Source organism: Orcinus orca, chromosome 17 (genome assembly GCF_937001465.1).
Source record: "Orcinus orca chromosome 17, mOrcOrc1.1, whole genome shotgun sequence".
Lineage (NCBI taxonomy): Eukaryota > Metazoa > Chordata > Mammalia > Artiodactyla > Delphinidae > Orcinus > Orcinus orca.
Window position 1 is genome coordinate 8,977,432 of NC_064575.1, and position 15,092 is coordinate 8,992,523.

At 37.5% G+C, this 15,092-nt stretch overlaps 1 protein-coding gene across 1 annotated transcript in view; it reads left to right on the forward strand.

Annotated features, from left to right (window-relative positions):
- Window positions 1–1,862: 1,862 nt before the first annotated feature.
- Window positions 1,863–15,092, forward strand: part of NKAIN3 (sodium/potassium transporting ATPase interacting 3) — a 268,373-nt gene continuing 255,143 nt past the window's right edge. The window contains exons 1-3 of the mRNA XM_049700788.1: window positions 1,863–1,895; window positions 2,006–2,143; window positions 10,520–10,600. Coding sequence (XP_049556745.1) covers window positions 1,863–1,895; window positions 2,006–2,143; window positions 10,520–10,600 — 252 coding nt within the window. The remainder of the gene's footprint in view (window positions 1,896–2,005; window positions 2,144–10,519; window positions 10,601–15,092) is intronic.

Sequence of the window (15,092 nt, forward strand, 5' to 3'; positions counted from 1 at the left end):
TGGCTCTGGGTCATCATTATTAATATCAAGCTCCAAGGCAAAAAGTGGTATCGCTAATGATGACATTGAGAGAGAATATATTTGCCTCTAAACGAAATGACTTAATAGCTGAAAGTGGAAATTAGATAAAGTAATTAATACCAAATGCAATGGTAATTTGTTTACTTTTGAAGGGCCTTTTGTCATTGTTAGCTGACTTTTTAAAATACAGTACTCAAATCTAGCTTTCATGGTTTGTATAGTTGTTTTAGCTGCCTCTTGCCTGACCCTTGATATGGTCTCTTCCACATCTGTTTGTTGTTTGTTTATGGCCTTTTATTTGTGCTTTTATTTCAAGTCACTGTAAATCCATTTTAAGTTATCAGAAAATGAATATCAATAAGTAGAGAGACGGGGTGTCTCCAATAAAGACTGCAGATTTTCTAATCAGTGGTGTTAATTCGTGTGTGTTTTCTTTAATATCATAAAGGAGAATGCTATCCATGCATCTTCTGACAGAAAAGAAAATGGGGTTTCCTCTCTTTGAAACGTTCACTTTAAAGGTTTTTGTGATGCACGACAGCTTTAAAATAGGGTTGCTTTTCAGGATGAATTGCCCACAGCTGCTCTTCAGGACGTTTTTGGTTTTTTCTGAGCACATCCATCCTGTTGGACATAAAAAACTGCATATGTACATCACTGATGGACCAATAAATAAAATGCTGTGTTTTTAGGGAAAGGTTCCTGGGAACTAATTAGAGTCACAAGCAGAGAGAAACAGGGGGTTGAAAACAGTGTGCTGCTTCTTACCTTGCTCTGGTTATTTTGTGTTTTAGCCCTTTCTGTGCATCTCCCACTTTGTGAGTGCAGGGAATGGTGACAAATCACTTGAGGATCAGGAAATACCCATGAAATGAATGTGGGTCGGAGTGGGTGTCTTTAGGTATTTGCTCGTTTCTCTTCTCCTCCACAACTTACTGAAGGTGAATCTAAACCAAGGTAAATTCAGCTTACTGGATAGAGGACATTTCTTTATGTCCAAGGAAATTAAAGCTATTCAGGCCTACACCTGCCACATAACTAGAAAAATACCTAGGGTACCATTTTCATTTCCAATCTGCAGTTTCTTTTGCTGGCAGTATGGTTAATCGTGGGATCATTTTCTTAGAAATACTAGTTTCTCAAAGTAAATGTAGAAAAATGCTTGAAACGTGTAAGATTTGTGTCCAAATACAGCAGGCAGAATATAAAATTTTTAGATATAAAATGCAATAAATATCATTTGTACATGGTAATGACATTGTTGGCATTCACTGGACTATATAAAATTCATTTACTGTATTATCTCAATAAAATATGGTTCAAAGGAACTATGTAACTCTAGTTTTAGATCAGGACTACAGGAAATAAGTAAGCTCATTTTGAAGAAGGAGTTATTATCATTAATGTAAGTAAGTAAGTAAGCCCAGATAAATAAATAAGCTTCATTTTGAAAAAGTGGTTAGTCATTATAATCAATGACAATCTAAAGAAAGGAAAAAAAAAGAACAGAAGATTTGATAATTCATGTTTCACACAGGAAGGCACAGATGGGTAGCTTTTGTTACTGTTTTTGGTTTTTTCCAAAATAATAATAGTCCTAGCATTGCAAGCCTGGAGATACTGTTCTGAGTAGGTTATACTAAGCCAATAATTTACTAAAAATAATGATAAGTTAATATGATAAAATATGGTATCATAAAACGTTGCCTGGATTTGCTACTATAGAAAATGATTTCAGGAGTATATCTCTAGCTCTCCAAGTCTATGAACACTTGAAGTCATAATACTCAATGTTATCTTAGTATATTTTCTGAGAGAAGTTGCGTAAAGCAGTACATGAAATGGGCACCACGGTCTTAGTGATGATGGTGTCCGTAACTGCGATTCAAATTGACTGCAGCCTTCTCCAGCTGTGAAACCGAGATTAAAACGGTCTGCTGGTGCTTGGGTTAGATGCTCATGGGCTCTCTCTGCTTTGTTGCAGCTCTCAGCATTAGAGAGGCAGATCTTTGACTTCCTCGGCTTCCAGTGGGCGCCCATCCTTGGAAATTTTCTACATATAATAGTCGTCATATTGGGTCTATTTGGAACCATTCAGTACAGACCTCGCTATATCGTGGTGGTAAGTCTTTTTGTTACCATGTCTCTTCATATAAACACTGCAAAACTGTTAGGAGAAGAAGGAAATAGATCATTTAAGTTGTTCCCTTTGATATAACATGGCTTGGCCATTCTGGCCTTCATTACTGAATTCTGTTGAGAGATGATTACCTGGGAGAAAGAAGACTCAGTGAATGTTTACAATGAAAGCAAAGCAACGTGACTGTAAGCGGGAGACGCATAGTGAGACTCACAGTGTCATTGAAATCAAGTTTCACAAGGAAATTTAAGATGTGGTTTGGATGGAGTAGGACTGGTTGTGGTCTTGATGTTAGATGAGATATAAATGTACATTAACTATCATGTCAATGGCATATGTCACTAACCCTAAAAAGCAAACCGACCTAGCCATAACTGTTTACTAACTGATAGCAATAATACAATTTAATCTTAATGGACATAAGACATTACAAATGCATGTGCATTTATTTAGTACTCACCCTTTAAGATATTGCATACTGTATATTACTGAACATTTCTCCACTTTGGTAAGATAAATTTGAAACATAAATCCATACTCCAAACTATGACATACATGGCAACACACCCTCCATTGTAGGGAAATTTAATAAGGGATATTCTGTGCTCCGCAACTGACTGGAAGTTATTTCCAGTAATAGATTTCTTCAGTGTAAAAAGAGGGGAATATTTTGGGCTACATGTATAAGAAGGTTGTCAGAAATACCAAGCATGTATAAGGAACTGTAATGAGGGGTGACATACTCTAAAATGCTCATTGAGCCTGAATAGATATACCATGTTCAGTAGAATTAGTAAATATTTTCTTGTAATGCGATGATTGCCTCACTAGAAGAAAACTGTAGACTTAAAAATATGCCATCTTTGCATTTTGGTTTAATCCAGTCACACCTATCAAAAAGAAAAAAGTTACACATTTTTCTATAAGTGCCTCAATTCTCTGTTTGCATCTCAAAATTGGCTTTTGGGTATCTTTCATCATATCACACAGAGGTGAAGGTAACCAGCCCACAGCATAGACTCTGCCCTCAAAATTGCTGCTCCAGGCACCCTGGAACATTTCTGTCACTCAGCTGACTGCAGGGGCTAAACAGTCCCTGCTTTCCTCTTCTTCCCTGAAAGATAGCCTCTGCTAAGCCACTGTGTGATCTATTAAAAAGGCGTTTCACAGACGTGGACTTGCAGCTCAAGAGACTTTAATATGCATAATAGCAAACTATTATTGGATTCTATGTTCTAGTTTGTTGCTTGAACACAGAGCACTTGGACTTAGTACAGGCTTGTCATTGTGTGATGTTGTTTTCTGCTGAAGCACAGAATGCCAGGTGACTGTGCAGCCAGTGGCCTCTATGGGATGAAGCTGTCTGTACACGTCAGTGACGTACTAGTCCTAGTGCTTCTATCCTCTCCACATGAGCTCTACACACTCTTCACGCAGCTCCTGCCTTGGTCGAGGCTTTGCAGTCTCTTTCCTGCACATGGACTTCCTGCTTGCCTTTGGCTTCCTCCCTGTTAACGTGTCCCTTGTACTTTTTCTAAATCGCTGGCTTAAAACCCTTCGCTAACTCGTAGCAGGATAAAATCTAAGAATATTCTCGGCTGCCCCACCTGACCAAACTGGTCTCACAATCTCTACTTCCTTCCTTCCTTTCTCCCCCTCCTTCTTCCCCGATATCTGTTTTTTCTTAACTTTCTTCCTTGCGTTTTTCTTTTACATATTCATTCCTATTTATTGGGTTTCTACACTGTGTGTGGCATTGTGTTCAGTGCGGGGAACAAGGTGAGCAAATACAGACAGACGTGTTTTCTGTCCTCCTGGGTACTTACCTTACAGTCTAGGGAGGGCAAGTGGGTTTTATCAGATAATCATTCACATAAACGTTAAATTGCAACTGTCACAAGTGTTAAAAATGAGCACGTTGTGCCAGTAGATGTATCCTGGAGGGTCCCTCTGAGCCTGCAGGTGTGACTGTGGAGCTGAGATCTGCAGTGTGAGTGTGAGTTCACCAGGGTAGAAGGGACCGAAGCAGGTTCTGGGCAGGAAGCACCACAGGGCACACAGTAGGATGTCGATAGCAGTAGGTCCCATTCCCTCGTTAAGCATTCACTGAGGACCTGCATGCGAACATGCAGTGTCGTAGGTGCTCAATAAATACCTATTGTTTTCCCCATCTAGTTCCCTGCCGGTTCCTAGCGTCCTCTTGCGATAGGACTGGGGTCACTTCTTTGTCCGGTATCTTTTCCTCACTTCCTTCTCTCGCTTCTCCCTCCTGCATGTTGAAGGAGGAAGATTTAGGTCTTTCAGAATCTTCAAAGAAAAATGTCTGTAAGACAAACAATCTACGTTTTTGCTCATCTTGATTTTCTCTTGGTGTGTACGCCAACCAATCCCTATTGTTTTATTTACTCTCTCATTCAAGACCCTCTCCCAGGAAGGGGAGAGAAAGGAAACAATGAATTGTCAGGAAAGCGGTCCATGCCAACATGTCATTTGGTTTAATCTTCATAAGTGTCCTATGGGTGTGTATTAGCATCCCTAATTTTACAGATGAGGCAAGAGTTAAGGAGAGGTTAAGTGACGTATCCAAGGAACCCAGAGAGTAAATGGCAGAAATGGATGCTATCGTTAGGTTTATGGAGTTGCGTTATCACGATCTATGCTCTGCTTCCACTATCCCATTCCAGATGACGTGCTGCCACTGTCAATATAAGATTTGACATTGGAAACGATCCTGCCTTACCTCCTTAGCTGATCATAGAATGTTGTTACCTATGTGGGATTCCAGATGAACTCTTATTCTAACATGGGCATAAAGTATCTATTGGGGAGAAATGCTGAAGAATCGTTAGTCAATGCGTATGGGAAATCTGTTCACAGAGGGTGCCTTTAATGGGAAGATTGTCAAGGGTGCCTAGTTATGGGGAAAGTGGCTACTACACATTATCTTTATCACACCACGAGTAGCTCATCCCTGAGCTGTTTTCATGAATACTTTGGTTCGAAGCCACAATTGGTGGTCTCCAGGCCACCAATTAATTAATTCCAATTAATTCTGGTATGAAAAAGCCTGGAAATGAATATGGCCTATGTCACACTAATCAAGGGCTGCCTCCAAGGCACCCACTTCTCAATGGCACTGAGCGGGAAAGAGATTTCTGACTGCAGATTTTTCTCTCGAACTTGGCCTCCATTATTGGCTGAAACAGTCACCAGCAGTGCCAGTTAAACACAATCCATTTCAAGCTAGCAGACATTTTGGAGCACCAAGACACAGAGGGTAGGGTCCTGCCATTTCGTAAAACAAACAGGGTCTATCACGGCTGAATTTAAAGAATTGATCACCCTTATGAAAATGGTTAAGGTAAAGGGGCACGTAGAGCAAGCTCTCCAGTGTCTACAGGCAAATTTCAGACTCCTTAGGGTGGAAATCAGAGCTTACAAAAACTGCTCGTTACTTATCTCTCTCGCATCCCCTGCCTTCCCACCTCGTGCCAGACGTGCTGACTGATTCGTGTTTTCCAAAGACCACGTGCTGTTTCTTGCCTCCTTGGTTTATATGCACTGCACTTGCTCTCTGGAGCACCCTATTCTCCTTACCCATTTGGAAAAATCTTAATAATTCTTCAACTGAATAGTCGCCTTTAAGAGCCTTCTCTGGCCATCCCCCTTCCAGGCTAAGTGCCTCTGCCTCTCTGCACCCATAGATCCTGGTAACTCTATCCTATCTGTCTACACGGTTGCCGTCCTTGCTTCCAGGCCCATCTCCTCTCATTCAACAGTGTCCTCCTGTATATGTATACGTATAGCTGATTCACTTTGCTGTACAGTCGAAACTAACACAGCATTGTAAAGCTGCTATACTCCAATAAAAATTTACAAAAAAACAGTGTCCTCCTGGCAGGCAGACGGTGCCTGTCCATGGCTGTATTCTAAGTTATCCTGATGTGCATGGGCCTTTAGAGATGCTTAATACTTGATTAAACAAATAATAAATTAATGAAAGCTTATTGGATGAAATTATTTTACTGGATGGACTAGACGGTGATTTCTCATCTCAGAACATGGCAACAATAGTTCTGCAAAAGAAGCTGGCCTTACTGCCTTGCTACTTTCAATCTGAACACCAGGATTTATAAGATAAAATAGTATGTGCCGCTCTGCCTGCACCTACCATTAGCTGACTTATTCCTTGACTTATTTTTTTTCTAATAAATATAACATTGTGGGCCCCTGACACTGTCTTGAGGAGGTCCCATTGCAAAGACTGTTAGAAAAATTCACCCAAATCACAAAATGAAAGAGAGATAATTCCCCTTTGGTTACCATCACTGCTGAGAAGGTACAGTTTACTACTTCTACATTTATTTTTAGAAGATAAAACCAACTTGGTCATAGGGTACTCTTTCGCTGATTAAAATTTTAGCTAAGGTGCAAGGTGGGATATATACATTAGGGATGCCAAGTGTAATCATAGCATTTGAATGCACTTTTGTGTTTCCTTGGCTGTAGACAAAATGAAGCAGAGTGGGGGCTAAGTCATATGTAACAGTCATAAAAAGCACCATTCTGGAATCAGCTGTTTACTCCTGTCTGCTTTGCTCCTATGTCAAATATTTTAAACTCTTACTTAAGAATTCTAGACAGAGATTCTGCTCTACAATTATTTAAATCTTTATCATTTCATGGATAATAATTTAATCAAGCGGTTTTACATTAATTTAAATGCAGAAATATTAACTAACTTGACAGTTTTTGAATAAAGATTAACATTGGAATTAAAAGTAACTCAAAGCTTCCTTTAAAAATTAAAAAAAGAAAGCCAAGTAAGTATGCTAGGCCCATACGTTAGTTATTTGGACTTTTATACAAATGTCCACATCCAAAGAACTGCAACTTGCTTTCATTTGAATTGTTATACAGGGAAATATCCCTACTATGTCATCATAAATCTCCCTCCAGAGTTACTGCTCAACATGGCAGTTAAGAGTGTTAGGTTTCCATTCAGTGGTCTCAGATTTATTTCCCCCTGGACATGAATACTAAACTCCAGAAACTATTAGAACAATGGGTGAGCAAGGAAACTACTTGTTTTTTGAGTGAATCTAACATATTGAGTATAATATTGTATCTGATTGATACACATGTGAATGAATGAATGAATGAGTGGCCTTCCTGGTAACTGGAAAACAAACAAGCTCAGGAAGTAAAAATAATTTATGTTATGGACTAATTGCTCTATGAGAAAGAAATAGGCTGGGAGACTGCTAAAGTTCATTTCAATTAAAAAATGCTGAAATATCTTCATAAAACTATGCAATACCCAGGAAGCCACAGAGAACACATAGATGTTTTTCCATATTTATGGGCTTTGTCTAATTAAATTAGGATTTAAAATATGTGTACTGAACATAAGCAAAGTAGGATAGATAAATAGGTTGATAGATTATATTTAGATAGATAGATGATGGGTAAACAGATGGATAGATAATTATACAGAGTGATTTTTTTTTTTTTTTACTTTGAGAAGTTAAGTCTTCTATACTTCAAGTATATCTATGTGGCTGTCTGAGCTTGTAGGCATACTCCATGATAACCAAAAGGTATTTGTTAAAAATGTAGTTTATCTCTTTTTTTTATTCTAGTTTCAGTTGCATTATAAATAAATTAATCCACGTCAAAAAGAAGAGAGGGAGGATAGCCAGTGTCTTATACCATATGTGGTTCTAATACTTTCTGCGTAGGAAAAATTCCTTTGGATGTGTTATTCGTGTTGCTAGAAATCCTTTCCTCTTACCTCTGTGTGCAGACTTGAGTGTCAGGTGCACATTGAGGTATATGGTTTCCATCTCATAACAGTCCAAAATTCAACTGTACAGGTATCCTTTGTTCTCAACGAACCAGTGTATTAGAATAAAGAAAATTACAATATTGCTTTTTAAAAAACTACGTATTTATATAACACAGGACACATCAATAGCAAAATACAGAAGAAATCATTTCAAAAACATAACCAGTTATAGAATATATATGAATGAATTTTTGGTAAACTGGTAATCTGGTGAATTGGTTATTTGATAAATTGCAGAATTGGGGGAAGTGTTAACTTGCAAATTAATCTGTAGTCCTTTTCCTAAGATCTTTTAAAATGAAGACTGTCATGTAATGCCCAAGCGCCCCAGCTCTGGAGTCAAACTGCCCGAGCACCTATCCCAACTCTGACACTACCTGGGTGATCAGATGATTTCCTCTCTACCTTGGTATTAATGTGATGGCTAGATGACTTAATCTGTGTAAAGTGCTTATCACAGTACCAGGAATGCAGAAAGCAGCGGAGTAACTCTTGTTAGGAATTTCAGAGCTGAGGGTTGGAATCTACTCAGCCTGATCATTTTATCTTTGAATGTTTGAAAGTGTCATCAATAGTACAGCTTGTGAGGGATCAGAATACACTTCAATCACTAAGCTTGTGCTATTATTTTAAGTAGAATTTTTTATTGTGTATTTTTTATAACTATGAGTTGATTTACTTTTCTAAAAGAATACTTATGGGTTTAGGCTCGCAGTCCTAGTAATGAAGAATCAAGTGGTTTTACAGTTAATTCAGTTCATTTTCTTATTTTAGTCTTGCTTTATTTTATGTCCTTCCCTTAACCTTTATCACTGCTACTCTGTCACGCAAATATACCCATAATTATATTGATTTAAGATGAAAAATATCAGATACTAGATGCCATCTGACTAGCAGCATCTTTAAAATGTGTTGTGGTTATTGTGACTTTATCAGTTTGCAAAAAGTAAACATTGAGAATGTAGATTAGCTATTTTCAATATTCATGGGGATATTTTGTGGTTCAGAGGAATGCATTTGGTGCATTTTTAAGGAAACATCTAAACCCACTCACACTAGAAGGCTTTGCCAGCGGAGGGTATCAGGTCAACAATGTCGGCAACGACCAAAAGCCTAAATATATATTTTAACCTATGTTAACTTTTTAATATATTTTCCAACTCCTCTAAATTTCCAGTGATTTTGGAGCCTTAACTCATTATTATAAATGTATTATTCTTTTTTTTAATGTATTATTCTTTAAAAAAATCATAAATGACAAAGATACAAAATGTAAATTGAATTTTAGAAAATGTTGAAAAGCTTCTGATAAGGTTTGTAATAAGATCGTGGCTATTCTATACAGTGTCTAAAATTCATAAGTCTGTTATTTGGCAGAGCATAGAAGGAGCTAATAAATTATTTCAATATTTGTCTTAATTTAACAATAGCTAATAAGTTATTTCAACATTTATCTTAATTTAACAATAGAAAGCAATAATTTAATTAGTATGCCAGTTTAAGAAGTTACGAATTCATAGATTTTTGCAGTACAATAAAATGAATGAGCAAACCATTGTATTTGATCTGCTCATTGTGTTGCCACGGTAAGTTCCATCCTGAGTCATCCCAGCCGTCCTATATGTCAGCTTTCCAGACCTCAGTGTCTTTGTCTGCCTAAGAAAGTGACCGGATGAATAGAGCCCTAAGACCTCTCTGTTGATGAGTCTTGATCTAAGGCTACCTTAATTCAGTCTGACTAATACTCTTGAGGAAGGCATTTCCTAATACATAATACATTAATAAAACCAATTAATCAATAAGGCTGGCATGGTTAGAGTTTTTTGGTTGTGATTGGAAGGTATTTTCCCATTATGGAAATATGTTGCTTATTTGCTCACTCTTAATCCTACTTATTAATAAGTAGGATTTACTTATTAATCCTACCATAATTAGAACTGATGTGCTTTTAAAAATTATTTTACATAATCACATTATATTCTATCATTATAGTAGGGGCATACACTCCACTCAGTAAAATAGTCCAACAGTTGAAAGGTTGTTAATTTTACTCCATACATCCATTTTCAAACATGATCCTCATTCAGGGATATGGAAGTGAAGCGTTTTGACTAACATTCCTAAACCTTTGATGATTTATTGTAACTAAAAGATAGCTAGCTGGCTAGCTAGGTAGATAGCCCCCAGAAAATTTGCATAATTGTGTCCCTTGGAAAAGCTGGTAGTCAGAAAACAAATCAGCGCTTGGATTTAACTTGCAACTGCAAGCAGGCAAAGCACTGTAAGAATAAATCTAGTTTTATTGGCATCTACTTAAAGCAGTAGAAACTATTGGATTTTTAATTTCTAGAGATCTTAGGGGACCGCATAAGGAGCATTCGTTTCTGAGCGTGCCCTGTTTCTTCCCAGAAGACACACTTATTGACATTTTTATTATCGATTTATTTAGTATGCATGCCTTTCATGTCCACATTTTTCTTCTCTTTCTTCCCCCCACCCTTTCTTTCCAGTATACAGTATGGACTGCCCTCTGGGTCACCTGGAATGTTTTCATTATCTGCTTCTATTTGGAAGTAGGTGGGCTCTCTAAGGTAAGTCCATCATGCTTTTAAAGTACACTTTTAAAAAGAATACACTAATAAATAATCTAAGTAACATTACAAATGGAATACTAATATATATATGTATACAGTAATCTAAGCAACATTACAAATGGAATACTAAGGATATATAGTAATCAAAGCAACATTACAAATGGGATACTAATCAAAAAAGAGTTTGGGTACCATTAGAAAGAATAACCTTGGGAACATGTTAATACAATGAAACTCTGAAACAATGGCCTTATGATTTAGTTTGTTAAGCTGTCGTGGAACTCAGCTACCAGTGTATCCTCATGTCCAGTTTAAAAAGGCCTAATGTCCCAGTGACCACAGCCCCATATGTTAAGTGAAAAATGGCTTTGAACATTCTTGTGTTTGAAATGGGAAAAGGGATTGACTAAGATGTAAATGTAACAAATATGAATAGCAAATTGCTATCTTTGCTTGAATATTAATTCTGGAAAAATAAAGTTTGTCAGAGAAGGAAATCCTCATTATAGTAAATGGAGCATACGTTTACTGACAACTACATACATCAGTGCGGTGATTCCTATTGTGAAATCCTGATCAGAAAAGAATTGTCTTGATGCAACATGATACAAATATTATTTCTGTCTGTCTAGAACTTATGTCAGCAAAGCACATAATTTTCATTATGACTCTTGCAGAATCATCTTTTGATTACCATCCAAATGGAAGAGCATCTTGGGTTAAGTTTCTAGTTAAGTTTCTAGTTATGTTTCTTAAGCATTTTTCTCATAAACCAGTACAGTTCCCACTTGAAATCGTAGAGAAGAAACCTAACAGTATAATTCCAAAAAGAATAAGAAAGCTGTAATCTATCTTTTAGATTTCTTGTTATCAACTATATTTGTGCAAACATTCTATTGTTGTATGATAGTCTCAAATTTTCTTTAAGTAGAATTTGTGGTTTAGATCTCAGAAAATTTGCCTTGACCAACACAGAGACTTTTAGAATTGTTAGGCTCCACTGAAGTCCATACGCTAACAAAGAATTTTCGATTTAGCCAAGCAGCAAATATCCCTGAAGCGTTTTCTCCAGAACCTCCAGAGGTGGTTACTCTTTGTTCTACACTCTAATAACTTTATAATTAGAACTTGTCATCATTTTCTCACATTGGCAAATGTATTCAGGAACCAGAAATGACATTTCTGAGTTACATACAAATGCACCAACATCTACCTTTACCTCTACCTAATTTCTAAGACAGAAGAAAGTGCTTAAATCAGTGCCCAGTTATCATCTGTAACATGCAGATTATAAAGTAATTTTAAAATGCAATTTTATGAATAAAATAATTATGGATAATAAGTTAAGCATAGCATTTTTCAACCCATAGCATTTTGTAATTCATGATTTGATTGGTCATTTTAAGTCATACTTTTATTTCACTGGATGGAAATCATCTTTTATCTCTTTCTCTATTAATTGGTTTGGAATAAATTAGACCAGAGGAAATTTGTTCCATGGAATTGGCATCATAGTGTGTTGAAAGAGGACTGAATTTCAAATCATAAGTCTTGGATTCAAATCTTGTCTTTAGTGCTTATAAACTATGGGCCCTTAGGCAAAGTACTGAACCCGGAAAGTCTCTGTGAAATATAAAAACAGGACCAGCTTCTCCAGTAAAGATAGTAATCAGGGTTTGTTTGGTGTTTCGCATTGTTACCAAATATGGTAACTCAGGTAAGCTGCAAAATAATCCTGTGATGTGATTTTTTTTAATTTTTAAAAACTATAATAATGGTAGCATTGATTTGTTCCCCCAAAGGCTGATTTCCCTCCACGGCTCAAGTTAACCTTTGTGAACTGTTTCTTGTAACTGCTTTTCTAATATCAATGTGCATGTCAAGGATTTCTTTTTCCTCGTTTCTTTGGGTTCAAGGTTAAAAAAAATGGGTATAGTGGTCCCAGTTACTCATTTTATTACCCGTTCAAATGCCATTAAGCAGTCAACCAAGTATCCTAGACCATAAATAGGATAGATGACTCCAAAAGGAGCATCCTAAAGAGAGGCTCTTGGTCTCCATTTACTGTTTCAAAGGCTGGTAACCTCTCCTTGGCTAGCCACAGGGAAGCCTCAATTCCAGCCTGTGGGAATCTATTCTGAAAACTAGAGCAGTGTTAAGGACCCTTGATAAACCCAAGCACCTCTGCCATTTTTTCCAGGTTGTACCCCGTTTCATAAGATATTCCTCGTCCGCGTGTGCTAGTTTATATACTAACTTTCTAGAGCCCTCTATCTCCTGCTAGTTCATGAAGGCATTTCTTAGAATTACCCACTTGGATAGGTTAATAGAAGCCTCCCTCTACTTTGACTTTTGCCCAAAAGGTCCATTCTAAAATGGTGAATCTTTCTCAAAAGACCGGATTCAGATTAATTTCCACAACATCTCTATGGATTCGGGTGTTATTCCAATGACAGGCACTACTGAGCCATTCTCGTTAACTAATAGTGTACTCGCCTGGCCGTGAGCAATCAGACGTCTGGCCTATTATGGGGACTCTTGATCACACCCTTCAGATTTTTCCCTTTGCTGTTATCTGCCCATCAGCTTGGCATCATACTTTTGTCACTGTGGTCTTGAAGGTCCTGATTCTCCCCAGACCTTCCAGAACTTGAAGGAAATGGGAATGTGTGCATGTATGGTGAGGTTGAGGATGACTGTGGGTAGGTGACCAAAAGTGCCTGCACTTTCATAATCTACTGGAGCCTCAGTTTCCTTTTCTGCAAAGCGAGGAAGACCACAGCACTAGTTTCATTGGATTGTTGAAAGAATTAAGTAGGATGATTCATACAAAGAACTTAGAAAGGATCTTGGCATATTGTGAGGTTTCAGTAAAAAGTGGTTTTTATAATTGCCAATCAGCATCATCATCTTTATTGAGAAATTAACAGACATCAGGATCCTCATTCTGCAAACCTGTGGGACGTATATTTATTACTATGCAAGAGCTGTAAAAGGGAAGGAAATGTGGGTCTGAGTGACTTGTTGAAAAAGTATGTAACAGTCCCTTGTGATAGGACCTCAGATCTGCATATTAACTTCACAGCTGTAACACGATTAATTAAACCCTTTCCTTCAACATGGAAATAGCGTTTTTGAAATGCTTCTGCAGCTAGATTCTCCTGCTGTCCCTCCCGCCCCCCTTGGAAGGACTTTATGAATCTTTGGAGGCACTAAGACTGTTTTTCATGCTGTACTTTAAGATCACCAAGGGTACAATTAATAAGTTATTGCTGCTTCTTTGGAAGTCCCAAGACTTGAAATCATTTTTTTCTTCCTAGGAATCCATTCAAAATGTAAATATGAAAACCCAACTCATTTGCTGCATTTAAAGCTACTGAAAGACAAGTTATGTTGAGAACTCAAGTTGTACTTGTTTTTAATCCCCCCCAAATTAAGCTGATGCCTTATGGCATCTTTTTGATTACTCCAAATTGTACAAACTTTACACGAATATTTCTTCTAATTGACTTTTCCTGACAGATGTATGGAACTTACACATTACTGATCCTAGAGAATTTTCAGTGTGTCACGTTTTCCTAGAATTCTGACTGTGTGTGACGGTGCATGAGCGTAATTTAGACATAAAAAATGAATGTATAGAAATTCTCTGTAGACTTATGTTAATCATGAGCTTTGATCAGGGGTTTTCTAAAACTAGGCAGGAAGCCTGGGGGGGAAATGGACTAACCCTTCCTATTTCTTCTCTGTACTGGCGTTCACGTTGCCTTCGCACAAAAGGAGAACTACCTATATTTGTTTCTCTATATCGTGTCTTAATGACTGCACTTTTATCATAGTACCTGATTTGTGGGTATTTTGATTCTTAAAGAAATTTAATTGATACAGCCACTATGGAGAACAGTATGGAGGTTCCTTAAAAAACTAAAAATAGAACTACCATACGACCCAGCAATCCCACTACTGGGCATATACCCTGAGAAAAGCATAATTCAAAAAGACACATGCACCCCAATGTTCACTGCAGCACTATTTACAATAGCCAGGGCATGGAAGCAACCTAAGTGCCCATCGACAGATGAATGGATAAAGAAGATGTGGCACATATATACAATGCAATATTACTCAGCCATAAAAGAAACAAAATTGAGTTATTTGTAGTGAGGTGGATGGACCTAGACTCTGTCATACAGAGTGAAGTAAGTCAGAAAGAGAAAAACAAATACTGTATGCTAACACATACATATGGAATCTAAAAAAAAAATAAAAGGTTCTGAAGAACCTAGGGGCAGGACAGGAATAAAGATGCAGATGTAGAGAAAGGACTTGAGGACATGGGGAGGGGGAAGGGTAAGCTGGGATGAAGTGAGAGTGTGGCATGGACATATACACACTACCAAATGTAAAATAGGTAGCTAGTGGGAAGCAGCCGCATAGCACAGGGAGATCAGCTCGATGCTTTGTGACCACCTAGAGGGGTGGGATAGGG